General features: G+C 51.4%; 1 protein-coding gene across 1 annotated transcript; it reads left to right on the forward strand.

Annotated features, from left to right (window-relative positions):
* The first annotated feature begins 6,901 nt into the window (after positions 1 to 6,901).
* On the forward strand, positions 6,902 to 13,983 carry KDELR3 (KDEL endoplasmic reticulum protein retention receptor 3). The gene is made up of 5 exons (XM_031057753.1): positions 6,902 to 7,359; positions 8,226 to 8,375; positions 8,877 to 9,035; positions 9,365 to 9,617; positions 12,491 to 13,983. The coding sequence occupies exons 1-5, from the start codon at positions 7,297 to 7,299 to the stop codon at positions 12,529 to 12,531; spliced, it is 666 nt and encodes a 221-aa protein (XP_030913613.1). The 5' UTR covers positions 6,902 to 7,296; the 3' UTR covers positions 12,532 to 13,983.
* The last annotated feature ends 1,482 nt before the right edge of the window (positions 13,984 to 15,465 follow it).

Raw genomic sequence — 15,465 nt, forward strand, 5'->3', positions numbered from 1 at the left:
CAGGGATGCGGCTGCTCCCCGGGCGTGGCCGATGGCTGAGCTTGGGGTGGCCGAGAGGCTGGAGGGACCAGTAGGGACTGGTCCTGCCCAGCAACTGCATCCCTCCCCACCAACCTCCAGGCTTTCAGGTTTTCCTTGCAAACCATGGCGGGGGGCTGCAAGGGACAAGGACCACTGCCAGCACCACAGGTCAGGGCACTTGATCTTAGCGCCCAAACAGAGAGAGATGGAAGAAAAAAAGGTGGAGTAGAGGGAACCCACTTCCCTCCAGATCAGCCCTCTCCAGCTTTTCCTTTCTGCAGCCATCCTCACCATTTGTCCTCTCCCCACCACTGCCTGTTCCCAGCAGATTCATGCTTCCCCCTAAGGCACATATTTGCCCTGTATTGATCATTATTTTCAGTGGCTGCAAACACTGCCAAGGTGTCTCAGGCTCTTGTGAGTGCCACTTCTGGTGGTGAATGGAGAAGGGGCACATTCCCACATCTCTGCCAAGATGTACTCCCCATGCACCTGCCTGATCCCTCCCAGGCTCCAAGCAGCCCCAAGCCTTGGGTTCATCTCCACACCTCCCACCTCCTGTGGATGGCTCCTCCCGAGAAGCCAAGGAGGGCACAGAGCAGGGTTGGAGGTAGCCTTGGAGCTACGTCACCTCTGCCATGCGTTCCCATGTGCACTGTCACTGTCTGCCCCTCTCAGCACCCCCCAAGGGGAGGAAGGGGAGAAGGGAGAGGCCCCAGAGCTGCTGTCTGCTGTGCCATCCATCGATGGAGTCAGGGCTGGGCAGCAGGGATAGGTCACCCCAGGCTCTTCCCAGAAGGATTTGGATGACTCCAGGCTATTTGCCCAGGAGGGAGGGCTGTGCGGGCTGAAGGGCCAGGGATGTCCGAGGTGATCTGCCAGCACCATGCTAACCTGCCTGCCCACTCCTGGAAGCCAACCTTGCCAACAGGGAGCAAAGGCAGAGTTTCTCTGGTAGTTTGCTCATGGCTTCCTCCTGAGCTCCTCCACCCAAAGCCACCAGCCAGAAGACCCTTTGCACCGTGCCTGTCTGGGGGGCTGTTGGACCACCGCTGGCAGGATCAGCCATGCTGGGACTAGGAGAGGTGGAAGGCAAGGGAAAGGGGGGCAGATCTGGAGCCCAAAAAGCTCCACAGGCAGCAGAGAGCAAACACACCCACTTCAGCCCCATTTGCACCTGAGGGCTTGGAGAGCAGGCCTCCAGCTGCCTTCTTCTGTGTGAGCTGGCCAGGACCAGCACAGAGAAGAATCTACAGAGCAGGAGAAGCAAAAGGTGAGCAAGATGCAGCCCAGGGCTAGAAGACACTAAGAAAACACGGGGAACTGAAAAAATGAAGTTACCTGCAAAGGGACCGAAGTGAGGGTGGCAAGGGGGCGGGGAGGGAAGTCGGGGAGGTTCAGAGGCAGGAGCCCCCCCGGCCCGGGGCCGCCCCGGGAGCTGTGCGTGCATACGCCATGCACACCAGGCAACTTTATTATTCACTGGCACGCTCACACGAAGCCACGCATCTCTCCCCAAGTTATATTTATAGCTGTTCCTCAGAGCGAACGCAAATGAAACAATACATTATTTTCCTAAGGGAGAAAAACCCTTCCCGCTCTCCTGCCGGAGAGGAGAGCAGCGCGCCCGGCACCGCCTCTTACCCGGGTCCTGCCGAGGGCTGCCGCCGGCTCCAGCCGTGCCGAGCCAGCATCAGAGGAACGGGAAAGCGGCCGCTCTCTCCATCTCACCATGAAACGTCTCAGCCGGACCGGAGGAATCAGGGAAGTCTCTCTGCAGTCCTCGCTCGCCTCCAGCCTAGGTTTATTTTTTTCCCCTCCGAAGAGCTACTTCTCCGCTGCGACCTGCTCCTCTCCTAACTCTGCCCTGCCCACGCCAGCGCTCTCCTTCTGCCTCTGCCTCTCAGAATTTTTTTGCTCCCAGGAGCGTCCATCCCACGGAGTGCTGATGTGCCTTCGTGGCTCAGCGACGGGTTTAGGTCTCCCCTTCCTGCCTGGCTCCCTCCTCCTCTGGCATTATGTGCCCGTGCCCCTTGCTGCCCCCCTGCTCTAGTCCCCAGATTCCCCCTCTCCCCGCCACTCTTCCTCCCGGTGCGCTCCGCTCCCTTTCCCTGGCTGCCTCTCCCCCTCGCTGATTGCTATGCAGTCTGTAGCTGAGAAGTCAGTAACTCCGTGGTAGGATCCAACAGCTTTCCGCTACTTTAGCCCATCCTCGCATGTGAGCTCAGAGCTGCGGAGCCGCCATGGGGGAGACACAGCAGCCATGGCAGCGGGAAGGGGATGCTGGGGCTGCCAGGTGCCCCCGAGGAGGTGGATCCTCCTCCTGGGCTGCTGCACAGAGGTTAAATAACTACCGTCAGAGGGTTCTTTCCCACCTGGATTTGGGGTGCTGGGCTGACACCTCGCCCTGAGGAAAGGCCAGGCTCTCCCAGCTGGTGCAGCGTGTTTGCTGTGTGGCATTGCCTCCCCACTCTACAGAGCAGGTGATTTCCTGCCAGGATGAGTGATGCTGGGACAGGAGCTGGACACGGAGAGACCAGCCCTCAGGGCTCCAGGATAGTGCACAGCCATCCCGGGAAACCTGTGCGAGAAACCTCCTTTGGGTCTCCATGGCCAGGAGCATCTCAGAGGCTTTAAGGTCGCTTCTTGGTGACAAGGAGAGAAGGCAGGGGACTCTGCTGCAGCAAAGACAGAGGCTGAAGAGGCCCCTGACCACACAAACAGCGGCTGTAGGCACAGGGTCCTGGACAGCCCTGCTCCAGGACAGCGTTTTGAGGACATGGTTTCCCTCTTGGTGTCTCATATGCTGTCCCCAGTGTTAAGGCCTGTGCTGAGAAGTCAAAAAAGATTTAAAAAACCCATTTTTTTTGAATCTCCTGTGAGCCCAAATCCTGCAAGGACCATGACCCTCCCTCCCAAAATCCTCCCAAGATGTGGTACATGGGATGACCCCTGCACAACCTGTTGTGGAGCCTGCTGTGCCCTGCCAGTACTGGTGAGTGCCGGTGTGGTAAGCACAGCTTGCTCCCAAAACCCGGAGCACATCAGCCTCCTGAATGGGTCAGTTCACCCCAGTGCACCCATGGCTGCTCTCTGCTGCTCCTGGGGAGCTGCTGCACCTGGATGGAGCAGGGCCAGCCTGTCCATCCCCTCTGCAGCCATCCCTATGAGGATCTCTTTCAGGTTCAGAGGGGTTCTTACTTTCCCAAAAGCTCTGTCTCAGGCCTGTCTCTTTGGCAGAGTGTACCATCCCTCTGGCACCAAGAAAGGCCTCTCCTCTTCATGTGGTGAAGGGATTAAGATGGAGCTGAGACATCTTGCTCCTTCCCACAGCGGGCAAAGCCATCAAGTGCCCTGCGGCCACCTCAGCTTCAGATCGTGTTTCACCCTCTCTGCCTTTCGCTCCTCATTGCTGGCTCCTCCCAAGGCCTCACCACATTTCCCTCTGCCTTTGTGGCAGGAGGATGGAGAGCTGCACCTTGTGCATGGTGTGGCAGCCTGGCACTGCCAAGAGACAGGTGGCACTTCCAGAGCCAGCGAGAGGGGCGTGGGGACGCCACACTGAGGACGTCATGGGCCCCTTGGTGTCCTTGTGCCCCCCAAGTGGCGTGGCCTGACCGCCCCATGGCCGCCGGCCCCAGCAGCGGGGTAAAGCCACCACAGACGGTGGTGGCAGCCGTTGCCAGGGAGACGCTCCCAAAAATAGCCCCACTCCGCCAACCTTTCCCAGTGCTGCTGAGGGGACTGAGGGATGGAGGGATGGAAGGGAGGAACGAGGGATGGATAAAGGGAGGGATGAAAGGAGGGAAAGGATGGACAGAGGAATCTTTGGAGGGATGAATGGAGAGGAGTGAAGGGTGGTTGAAAAGATGGAGGGAAGAATGGATTGAGAGAGAGAGGGAGAGAGGGATGGCTGGAGATGGATGGAGAGATGGGTGCAGCAGAAAGCAAGAGCTCCTGGGAAGGTGAGCAAATGCTGCGTGCCCCTTCTCCTGCCTGGGCATGAAGAGAAGAGCTGCCTCTATGCCAGCAGCCCCTACTTGGACACGTGTGCTCCTGCACTCCTGTGACACCAGCTAAGCCAGCACAAACCCTCAAGCTCTCTCTGCGCTGAGCAGGTCTGGCTTTGGGAGTTTAAACCAGAGAACAAAGTTTTGGGCCCCTTAGCACCTGCCATGCTCCCAGTGTGATCTTCTACCAACCATTCCATCTCTGTGCCCAGTGTTCCAGCGCTGCCCAGCCAACCTGACCTGGTCATGGGGGGAAAGATAGTGAGACATGGGGGTGACCCATGGTGCTCAACCCCACCGTGCTCCCCAGCCCCTCTGGGAATGCAGAATCATTTCCCTCTCTTAGACAAATCCCTGAGGCTGCCCACTCTCCCAGGAGGTCTGGATGCAGCCTCAGATACATCCTGCAGCAGAAATGAAGGGAGACACTTGGAGAACCACCAGGGGCAAAAGTGGAGAAGCCTTCCTGGTAGAAGGAAACAAATGTTTTAGTGATAAGGAAATGCCCTTTGTCCCTCTTCTCATCCCATAGCCATCACCTGACAGGCAGAGGTGGAGAAGGGCCCTGGATGCAGCTGCTGCTGCCTGGCCCAGGAGCTCTGCAGGAGGAGCCTTCCAGACCAGCTAAGGCAGAGAGGGAAACCCCAAAAATAGAAGGAAAGGAGGAGGGGGTGGGGTGGAGGGGGGGGGAGAAAAATAAACCCAACAACCCCAAAATCTCATTTTTAATATCAAATCCCAGCTCACTTGCCTCCTTGTCACCCTGGCGACATTCCTTGTGGTCACCATGGAAACGGGAGGCATGGAGAGAGCATCACCATGCGGGGTGGTGGCAGCACCCGGCATTATTTTGGGAGGCAGGGAGACACCCGGCGCAAGGCGCTTTGCATGGTGGCAGGGCGGGAGGAGGCAAGGTTTATTTTTACTTGGCCCCACTCCATGTGCCAATTTTTTCTTCTCTAAGAGCCTGGGTGTCCCTTGCCCTGCAGCAGCTTTCCTGTGGCCCTCATGAGCCACACAGGGATGGTGTTCCATGGGGACAGCCCAGCCCTACCACCCTGTTCCAGCTGGGTGAGCTTGATTGGGCTGCTCCCATGAAATTCCTCTAATGGTCACCTCAGCTGGTGGCTCCTGGTGCCAGAGCAGAAGGTAATGCTGGGAGTTGGGCCCATCAGTTCTTCTTGGGAAGGTGCAAGATGAGGAGAATAAACCTTTGCCACCCCTCTGCAGGGGACTTCTTCCCTTGGCTGGGACAAGAAGCTGCAAAGAGGAGTGCAGGGACAAGACAAAGATGAGAGGGCTCTGGCATTGCACACCAGGGGATTGGAAGGGGATCTCTTGGAAGAGAGGACCCCAAATCTGTTCCTTCCCCCCATCGCTGCTCCATGGATGGAGCCTACCTGCAAAAGGACCTGCAGGACCAGCAGGGCTGGGGCTTGGCTTCCAGCAGCACCCACACAGCCCTGTGAAGCCCCGCTGAAATCCCAGGCAGCTCCACTCTGATGTCTGGAAACCCAGTTCAGGCAGTCCCTGCCCTTTGCCAGGCGTCTCCTTTGCTCTAACCTGCCCTTGTCCCACCGCAGCATCCTCTGCCTCAGTGCTCTTGCTGGGGACAGGCAGGGATGTCTCCAGTTTCGCGGGGCTGAGCAGGTGTTTTCCTGGCCTGTGAATCCATCTGGAAAAGCCCCATGATGCAGGTGCTGGAGCGTCAGAGAGGGAAAACACAACTGCCAACCTAATGGGCAGGGAGGAAATGTATGCAAATATATTCAGAAAGGGAGCGGTGATGCTAATAGGCTTGTTAATCCTCTCGGAAAGCACCAGGAATAATATTTTTACACTTTGGTCGTTAAGGATGTTACTCCAAGCAAGCCCATAAGGACAGAGAGAGATGTGTAGGGGATGGCCACGTGTCGTGGCTGGGGACAGGGAGGGCAGCAGCCAGAGCCAGCTCTGGGACAGGAGCAGGCAGGATCACACAATCCAAGAGTAACCAAATTAGACCCACAGCCAGATGTGATTTGCTCAGGGACAAGGAGACAGATTACAGCTTCCATTAGGTTGTACTAAAGCAACTTTAAATTAGTGATTAGATATTGACTATCTAATTGCTGGATCTCCCTGCTGCTGCCATGAGATCTCCCTTTGTAACTGCTGCTCCAAGGACAAGGTTCATCCAAAACAAGCTGGTCACCCAGCTTAATACATTTTCAAATGTATTAAAACTTTTTACAGTCACTGCTGAGCTCCTTTCCATGAAACCTACAAAACCAGCAGCAACCACGCACTTCTTTCACTCAACACATTCCCCACGTTATTTGTAACCCTCTTGAAGGAATCCAGGATTAATATTTTCAGTGAAGTTTGTTTCAAACCAGCCCTTGGGAGGATCTTTTCTGTGCTCAGGGATCCACACTGCTCCAGACAGGGCACCTGAAGGAAGGGGTGCCTGGTGGGGCAGACACCAGGGAATGGCTGTCCATGAACAGCTGTGGAAGAGCCGCAATGGCTGGATAATTCAAATATCTCTCCACTCCTTCTTTGGCTGCAGGAGCCAAGGCAGAGCACTGGTGAGAAGGTGCTGCAGGTGGGATGGGGCCGGGCAGGGCAGGGAGCAGAAGGCTGCCGATGGAAGCAGGACAGAGGTTACTGCGCCCGTGGCGAATATCCCTGGAAAGCCTGGCCCTCCTCTGGCCGGAGGGTGTGTCCTCAAGGCCAGAGGATGCGAATCCTGTTCCCTCTGCCTTTTCCCCTTTAACCACACTTCCGTGTGTAACTTGAGACAAGCAAGGGAAGAAAAAAGAGGAAAGGAAAAAAAAGAGAAAGGGAAAAATAGCGCAGTTATTCCCGCCTCTGCCTCCTCCTCTCTCTCCTCCCCGGCCAGCCAGGAGCCACGTCACCGTCACCCAGCGCTGCTTCGGGGCTGCTCAGCCCGGAGAGCGCTCCGCGAGACAAACTCCAACTTCAGCCCAAAGCTGAGAGAGGAAGGCCCTGGGCTGGGAGAGCGAGAATCCATCTCGGTGGAAAAGTAAACAAGAGAGACATCCAGCCTGGCAGGGGAAAGGCATCTGCAGCCACGGGGCAGGGGAGACTGAACTTTGTGCTACGAGAAGGAAGGGCTCCGTGCTCAGGGAAAAAGGAAAGTTGAGCCGAAGGAAATCTTTCATTCAGTCGAGGCTCGGCGGAGAAAAACTTCCCGCCCTTGCCCTCCCTGCCTGCAGAAAGAGCCCCACTCTCTCCACCCCAGAGGAGTCCCCCCGGCACCATGAACATCTTCCGCATCCTGGGGGATGTCTCCCACTTGCTGGCCATCATTATTCTCCTGCTGGTGAGTGCTCCCATGTCCCAGGGAAGGAGGGCGACCCTTTTCGGAGGGCAGTTTGGTGAAGGGTACAACAAAATGGGAGCTGGAAAGGCCAGTGATAGCCCATAGGAACTGGCAGCCCACCCCCGTGAGCTCTCAGAGGGAAGTCATCCTCTTTCTCTGGGAGGTCTCCCGGCCAGGAGAGGGCTGTGCTGGAAGGATGTGATGTGGCAAGGCGCACAGCCTCAGGCAGGTGCTGGTCTCAGGGTGGTGAGGCGAAGGAGAGGGCGGCAAGGCTGGAGGGAGGTGGAAAAGGAGAGCAAGAGGTTGTGGCAGCACCATCACCAATAACCTGGAGAGGAAGCTGCTTTAGGTTGGAGGTTCTGCCAGTGGTGGGCAGCTGCCAGAGGCTGCCCCATCCCAGGGAGAGCAAATCGGGACAGCAGCCTCCTGCAGGAGAGTTTTGCTCCCAGTTCCCTCCTCATGAGATTTTGGGGCTGGGCTGCTGGGGCTGTGGCCATTATCACAGGTACAGGAGTGGGTGGGCCTGACTGCATCTCTCTGCCAGCAGTGGCCAAGTTCCATCAGTGCCCTGGGGCTGGTCCTGCAGCTCTTCCCTCCCGTGGCAGATGTCACATCACGCAGTCCCCTGCTGAGGTGGGCAGGCAAAGGGGAGAGGCAAGAGAAAGGCCTTTTTAGGACAGCAAGGACTGAACCGGCCAAAGTGGTGAACATGCCCACTGAGCACCACCAGCTCCTGCCAGCAGCACTTCTGGCCACTCTGGGGTAGAGCTACCTAAGCACCCACACACCAGCCCTGGCTCACAAAACAACACACTTACACATCAATTCTTCCAAAGGAGGTGTAAGGGCAAACCACCGTCCCACAGACCTTTCCCTTCATCTGCTTTACTTTCCTTTCATCTCCCTGCCATGCAGGAATCTCTGGGAAGAGCCAGATACTTTTTGCCCTCGTCTTCACAACCCGCTACCTGGACCTGTTCACGAATTTCATCTCTGTCTATAACACTGTGATGAAGGTAAGGAGTGGGCAGTGCAGCAGCAGAGGTTCCCCTCAGCTCGCTGTGGTTTCTTGGGGAGGTGAGGGTACACAGTCACTGAGTTTTTCAGCCAGGAAAGGTGGATAAGGATGCTTCCTTTGGTGCCACTGTGTCCCTCCATTGACCAAAAAACCCCCTTACCATAGTCAGTGAGTGAGCTGAGCCATATTTAGTATCACTAAAACCAGAACAAGATGCCATGAACCAAGCCTGGGTGTCCTTGTACGGCAGGAGCATTAACATAAAGCTGCCACCGAGCCAATCTCTTCAAAGCGTGTCCCAGAGGAACTCAAACATGAGATTCCCATGGTGTGGCAAGCTTTACCTGACCACTGGAATATCTCCAGCAGAAGTCAATCTGTAAGGCAACACAAGCAATGCATTCACCACTATCTTGACTTCTGGGATAGCCAGTTTCTCTTTAAGCACAGAAAAGTGCAATTGCAGGTAAGGTCTTGTCTTATCCCTTCTCTCCCACAGGTCATTTTTTTGATTTGTGCCTATGTCACCGTGTATATGATCTACGTGAAATTCCGGAAAACGTTTGACAGCGAGAACGACTCTTTCCGCCTCGAGTTCCTGCTGGTCCCTGTCACAGGCCTGTCATTTCTGGAGAACCACAGCTTCACCCCCTTGGAGGTAAGGAAAAGCTGAGGCAGAAAAAGGGAAGGGAAGCAGCAGCAGCCTTACACCAGGCAGCAGAGTGAGCAGCATGTTGAATAGCCAAGATTTTTAACAGCAAAAGCAGGCAGGAAAGGCAAAGTTGGCAGGCCTTGAAGACAGTACCATCTACAGAGCAGCTCAGCACTGTCTCCTCTCACTCCCAGCACAGCGAGCTCATTTTCCCCAACTTCAGCAGCACTACTCATCCCCCTCACATATCAGTGATTTGCCAAACGAAAAGCTTTAGGTCTTAACACATGCTAACCAGCACTGACTCCCCACTGCCTTCATTTTGCACCTCACAGATACTCTGGACCTTCTCCATCTACCTGGAGTCCGTGGCTATCCTTCCTCAGCTCTTCATGATCAGCAAAACAGGGGAAGCAGAGACCATCACGACACACTACCTTTTCTTCCTGGGCCTCTACCGTGCCCTCTACATTGCCAACTGGGTCTGGCGCTACCACACAGAGAATTTCTATGACCAGATTGCTGTCGTCTCCGGGGTGGTACAAACCATCTTCTACTGCGACTTCTTCTATCTCTACGTCACCAAAGGTAGGTAAACAGGTTGCTGTAAAACAGAAAAGTTCGTTCATTCTTGCAGTATAGCGTGGAGCTGCAGCTTGCCATGTGTTAATCCTTGCAGGACTTTATTTTTTGCTGGGTTTGTGGTGGATATTGTGCACCTGAAGTCCAGTTTAGAAAACATATCTATTGACTGAGAGTGGGCATCACTGCTTGCAAGGCTATGGATGTGTGTGTGAAACACAGCAAGAATTAAACCACAGTTAAGCCTGGTTTAACCTCCCCTCAGAAGTTAACAACTGAAGTACATTCAATTCTACATATATTTTGAAAGATTATGAATCACACAAAAAAAAAAACCCAAAAAGAACTTTGAGGGGGAAAAAATAGCTGCAGGCAGACAATGTACCTGAGAAAGCAACTGCAGACATACGGAGATATTATTAAACCTTTTCCTTTGATAGAGAAGATCAAGTTCTTGATTGTGAAGAACTGATTCTGTAGGAAGATGGGCATCTGCATAGACAAGACACTCCTGTTTTCCAAAATCAGATGCCCCTTCCATTCAGTGCCATGCTTTGGTAAATGGCCACCAGAGCTTAAAAGTGCACCAAGGGCATAAATCCTGATAGAACTGTGGTTTGCCTGATAGATGCTGTGGTTTGCCGAGGCTGAAGGACACTTCAACACACACCTTTCTGTTGAGAAGGATGGAATTAGATTAAATTAGCCAAGGGGATAACTGTTTTCCTCCTTCTTCACTTTCCCCAACAAGTCTGCCAAAAGCAGTAATGACAGCCCTCGTTTGAAGTGTCAAGGGATGGATATTTTGTAGCTTCATGCAATACACCTGCTGATAGAAAGGTGACAGGAGCACTGAGCAGGTGGCTGGCCTTGGCAGATTAAGACTTCCTTCTGTTATTAAATATTTTTGTAGCCAGAAAAATACGTTCTAAAACTGCCATCAAGGTGCTCCACGTCAATTCATTTTTTTTTCTTTTCTAAACTAATTCCCATTTTAGCTCTGCTCAATTCATGTGTCCTGTATTTTGTGAGAAATCCATACCCTTTGTAGCTGTGATGGTGGAACAAAAGGGGGAAAAAACACAACTGCTGGCTTCAAATCTCTCACGCTGCTAGTGGCAGAGCTGCAAAATTTAGATGATACAGGAGGCAGAAGAAAAAACATTTGTAAATGGGACATCACAGCAGGAAGAGAATTGCTTTTTTTCTCCTTTCTTTTACACAAATGTTCTGGATCATGGGAGAGAAACGGTGTCTGAAGACATGCAAATACTTTGCAATCATTTATGAGAGCCAGCAGTACTTTAGCAGGTTGCATCTCTTACATTCTTTCAAAAAACCAAACTTTTCAAAACATTTCTAACAATGAAGAGCTCAGAAAAAAAGGGCAGCAATGATGAAAAAAGCAAAAATGTGTTATATAAAAAATGGATTTAGTAAGACTTCTGAGCCTATACCAAAGCACTGCAAAGGGATTTTTATAGAAAGCTACTTCTTTTTATCTTGTTTTCAAAACTAGATGAGCTCCCTTCTTTTTAACACAAGGACATGAAAGATATCCTGAGGAAGCTTTCAGCTCCCCAAAGAGCTTGTATTTCACAGAATGGCCAGGGGTGTGGGCAGTCAGGGTGGAGGGGGGAAAATCATCTAATCCATGCCCCTGGTCACATTTTTCAAAGTCCTGTCCCGTAAGAGTTTGACCATCTCCAGGGTGAAGCCTCTCTGGCCACTGTCCGGCCCCCCTCACTATAAAATACTATTTTCAGATGTTTAAGTGGAATTTCCCATTGTCCCTTGCTCTGTCACTGGGCACTGCTCAGTAGAGTCTGGGCCTCCACTCCACCCATCCAGCCCTTGTGCACATGGGTAAGGTGCCCCTCAGCCTTCTCAATGCTGAACAGTCTCAGCTCACAGCCTGTGCTCCTACATCATGATGCTCTTGGGGTCTTTCTTGACTCCCCATCTCTTGTTCTGAGCCCACTACTCCAGCTGGGGCCTCCCAAGGCTCAGTGGAGAGGAAGCACTCCCTGCTCACCCTGCTGGCAATGCAGCTCCAGAGGCTCTTTGCTTCACCACGAGGGCACACTGATGGTTTGTGTTCACCTTGGTGTCCACCAGCACACCCAAGGCCTTTTCTGGCAAGCCACTTTCCAGCTGGGCAGCCCCCAGCACAAACTGGTGCCTGGGGTTGTCCCACCCCAGGGCAGGATGGGCATTGGCTTTGTTGACTTTCACAAGGCCTCCAGCTCTCCAGCCTGGCAGTTCCTCCAGCCTCACTCAGTCCATCAGGCCCTCCCTCATGGCACATCCTCAGAACATCACAGCCCTGCCCTTGGCACACAACAGACACAGCCGCAGTGCCCACCCCGGTACCACCCTGTGCCAGGCACGGCCACTCTGCACCACTGACCACTGCACACACAGGACAGTCCCCAGTCCAGCCACCCCATCTAAGCCCATGGGCCTCTGGCATTTCCCAGAGACATCCCTGCCATCCCAAGGTTCAGCTCAGATGGGCTGGGAGGGCTCAGCAGGCATCTGGCCACAGACACTGATTCAGGCCATGCTCTGTATCAAAAGGAAAGGAAAGCACTAGGAATAGCACATCATCGAGAAAAATATTTAAGATTGTCCACCCATGAGAACAAGTCACCATGCAAGTCAAACAAGAACCTTTTCCTTTAGCATAAAAGAGGATAAATAGGTTGTGCTTTCCCCTCTTAGCATTTCATAGTGGTTCTCTCCCATTGGCAGCCTGCAAACCTGGCACCCCACTATCTGGCACTCTAAATCGCAAGTCAGAAAACACAAAATGGTAGAAACAATAAAAGAGTTGAATTCCATTAAATTTACTCATTACCTTGTCTTTCTCTTTGCAGTCCTAAAAGGAAAGAAGCTAAGTCTTCCCATGCCTGTTTGAAGACATACCACAGGCAGCACAAGAAATCCCAAAGATGAAGCTGTTTAAGATCACAGCTTTCCTTCCCTGGCCCTTTTTGACTAATGGACAGCTCAGCAGAGTTTCAACCCAGTGCCAGGAAGACAGGGCTTGGAATGCTTTTCATCCATCAGACTCTTCCTCTCCATTTTTTTATTTCTTCTCACTTGAATTTGGTGCTAGTGCTGGCCAATACTGGCCAATACTGAAGTAGTGCAATTTCTTCTCTCCCAGCTCTTCCCAGCATCTACACTCAAAACACACCTCCACCCTGACCCTGAGGCAGCACAAGAGAAAATGTCACTCCCACTAGTCCTTCAGCAAGTGCCCATGGTAAAGGGAACACGTAACACACTAATAAAGTGTGCTAACTTAACTGACCCATTTCACAGGTTGCCATGTCTGACACAGCAGATGCTACAAACTGTTACTTTAACTCTGTATGAACTAACACCCTCTTGAAAATTAATTCTGCCTGACCCTATCTCTATTCAGGCCCTGTAACATTTAAGAAAAACACATTGCCTTTGAATAACAGGGATCTTCTAATCCCACAAGTATTCAAATATCCTCCCCGCTCACTTATTTTCAGTTTCCTTATGTTCTACAAACAGGGACAATTTCGATTACAGTTCAGGCGGTTGCCAAGAAGTGTTTCCACCTCCCTGAATTTGACTTCTAAGAACTGGGAAGAACAGGGGCAAAGACAGCTTTACATTCCAAAAATAAAGACAAAGTTCACAATTTATTGACAACAGTGTTTTTATTTATACCTACAAAAGAAAACAAGATGGTATCAAAAGGACAATTTACAAACTAAGAATAGTAACACAGCTCTTAGTATCCTGTGCCTCAACACCACAGATCTATGAATCTCTCAATTCAAGTCTTCATTAATACAACAGGAATGTGTTCAGAGACCAGCAGGTGTGTGAAACAAGATGCTGATCCCACACAAAGCTAGTAACTCTTTCATTGTTCAGAGAAATCCAAACAGTAAATTGCTTCAGGAAGTGGGAGGGGAGGAGACACCCAGCTCAGATATCTGACACTCCCACAAACTTTTTACAGATTGAAAACAATGCAAACAACACTAGAGGCTAATGCTTTATCAACAAGGGCCCTCCAGCTGGTACATGGAACAGAGAGCACCAGGTGGGACAGGGGCAGCACATGCCACAGTGCATTCAGTGGTCTGGTTGACACTCTGAACTGAACCGAGACCCTGGACTTCAGCTGACCTCAATGGCAACAAAGCACTGCAAGACTTGGCATCGATGTTTACACATGCACAAGTCACCCCCAAAAGTGAAAGCTATAACAGGCTATAAGGCAGCTTTGGCGGTCCAGAGACCCTTTTTCAAGCCAGTCAGTGAGATGTCCTACTCCTACACACCTCAAATGCATTTCTGCATTCTACTCTCAAAAAAAAAAGCTCTACATTTGCTTGTGAGGGAGGCCAAAGACCTATCAGTCAGTGCCTGGATAAACAAAATATTTCTGGCTTTCACTTAACACAAGCAAAAGAACTTCCTGCCCATGCACTGGGAATATAAAATGGAACCAGGGAACTGAGGTTCTGGAAGGAATCTCCCTTCTCCCTGTCAGCAACCTACCTGTGTACTGCACAAAAAAAAAAAAAAAAAAAAAAAAGCACATCCATCCCCCAAAATTTTACGCTGGGAAGAAATTAAATGTTAAAAGAAATAATTTCTGTATAAGCAAGCTGTTTTCAGGGCTATAAGAAGTTCCACTCTGCTACAGAAGGAGTGGGCTGCCTTGTTCATCCATATGCAAGAACGCCAACAGAAAAAACCCACAAGCCCCCTGCACTCTCTTAATGCAAAGAGCATGCCTCAAACCAGGAGATGGATCCATCCTTTTGTCATCTTATCAGACCAAGAGCAGCCAACTCCTGTTATCATCTACTGTCTCTGAACCGTCTGGTATTAGAAATAACAAGTCAACAACATGCTTTACTAAAGGGGGAAATCCCCCTCACACCCACCTTAGCCTGTAAAATAAACAAGTTTTATTTACGTATGTACTAAAATTTCACTCTTCTCTAACATTTTCTAAAATACTACCTACCTGCAAGAGCTCAGCCCAAAGGGACCAGTGGAGCAGGGAAATGCACTCAAAAGCCAGAGAAAGCGATAGTCAGTGCAAGGTACAAAACAAACAAAGCTTCAGAATCAAGATGCACTAACCAGCTCACTGCTTACCTCATGAAAAGGAGACCCCAGGCAATCTCCTCCTGCCTTCCTCCCCCCCGCCCTCCCCCAGCCCACCCTATTCAAACCTCTTAAATTTAAGTGGGGAAAACTCTGTCACATTTTATCGAGCGTAGCGGCACTCAGAACATTCCCCATGGCAAAAGGGAGTTTGCTTGTGAAGGACAGACAAACAAGATAACACTGTTCATCGTTTCAGTTCTGCATTAATTTCTAGGCTCTTAAGGAAGACTTCCTTCAATAAACCAAACAGAAATTTGAGAGCAGTAACTAATTTAATGATAATCAGGCTCCACGCATTTGCGATGCTGCAATTAAACAACAGTAGGAGAATTTACTTAGCGGAACATTTCAGCAGTGGTACCCACAGCAACTGTGGGTACATGATTTTCAGGTAGTGAATGCAAGAACAGGTTTGGTGTCTGACAGGGGGTTTCTAAACCCAAGCTCCCTACTGCAGGCTGTTACGGCAGCAGAAAATGGAGCTTCCAGAACTACAGAAATTGCCAATAATATACCCAAGGCTTTACTCTGAACACCACCCAGCTTAGACAAATGAGAAGAGTTTTCCTATGGAACGTCACCTACAGTAAGAATACAAGCAGTACTAGTGAGCTATTAAAAAAAAAAAGATTAGGAGAAGTGAGCATTTCTCCCTTGCATTTATATTTTAAATGAAGTG

This window comes from Geospiza fortis, unplaced genomic scaffold, assembly GCF_000277835.1.
Source record: "Geospiza fortis unplaced genomic scaffold, GeoFor_1.0 scaffold173, whole genome shotgun sequence".
Classification (NCBI taxonomy): Eukaryota; Metazoa; Chordata; class Aves; order Passeriformes; family Thraupidae; genus Geospiza; species Geospiza fortis.

Bases quoted from the DNA above. Each gene is read 5' to 3' on its own strand.
- KDELR3 (XM_031057753.1), top strand. From the start codon at position 7,297: ATGAACATCTTCCGCATCCTGGGGGATGTCTCCCACTTGCTGGCCATC. The intron at 7,360-8,225 runs GTGAGTGCTCCC...ACCGTCCCACAG, and splicing joins CCATCATTATTCTCCTGCTG to ACCTTTCCCTTCATCTGCTT. The intron at 9,036-9,364 runs GTAAGGAAAAGC...TGCACCTCACAG, and splicing joins ACAGCTTCACCCCCTTGGAG to ATACTCTGGACCTTCTCCAT.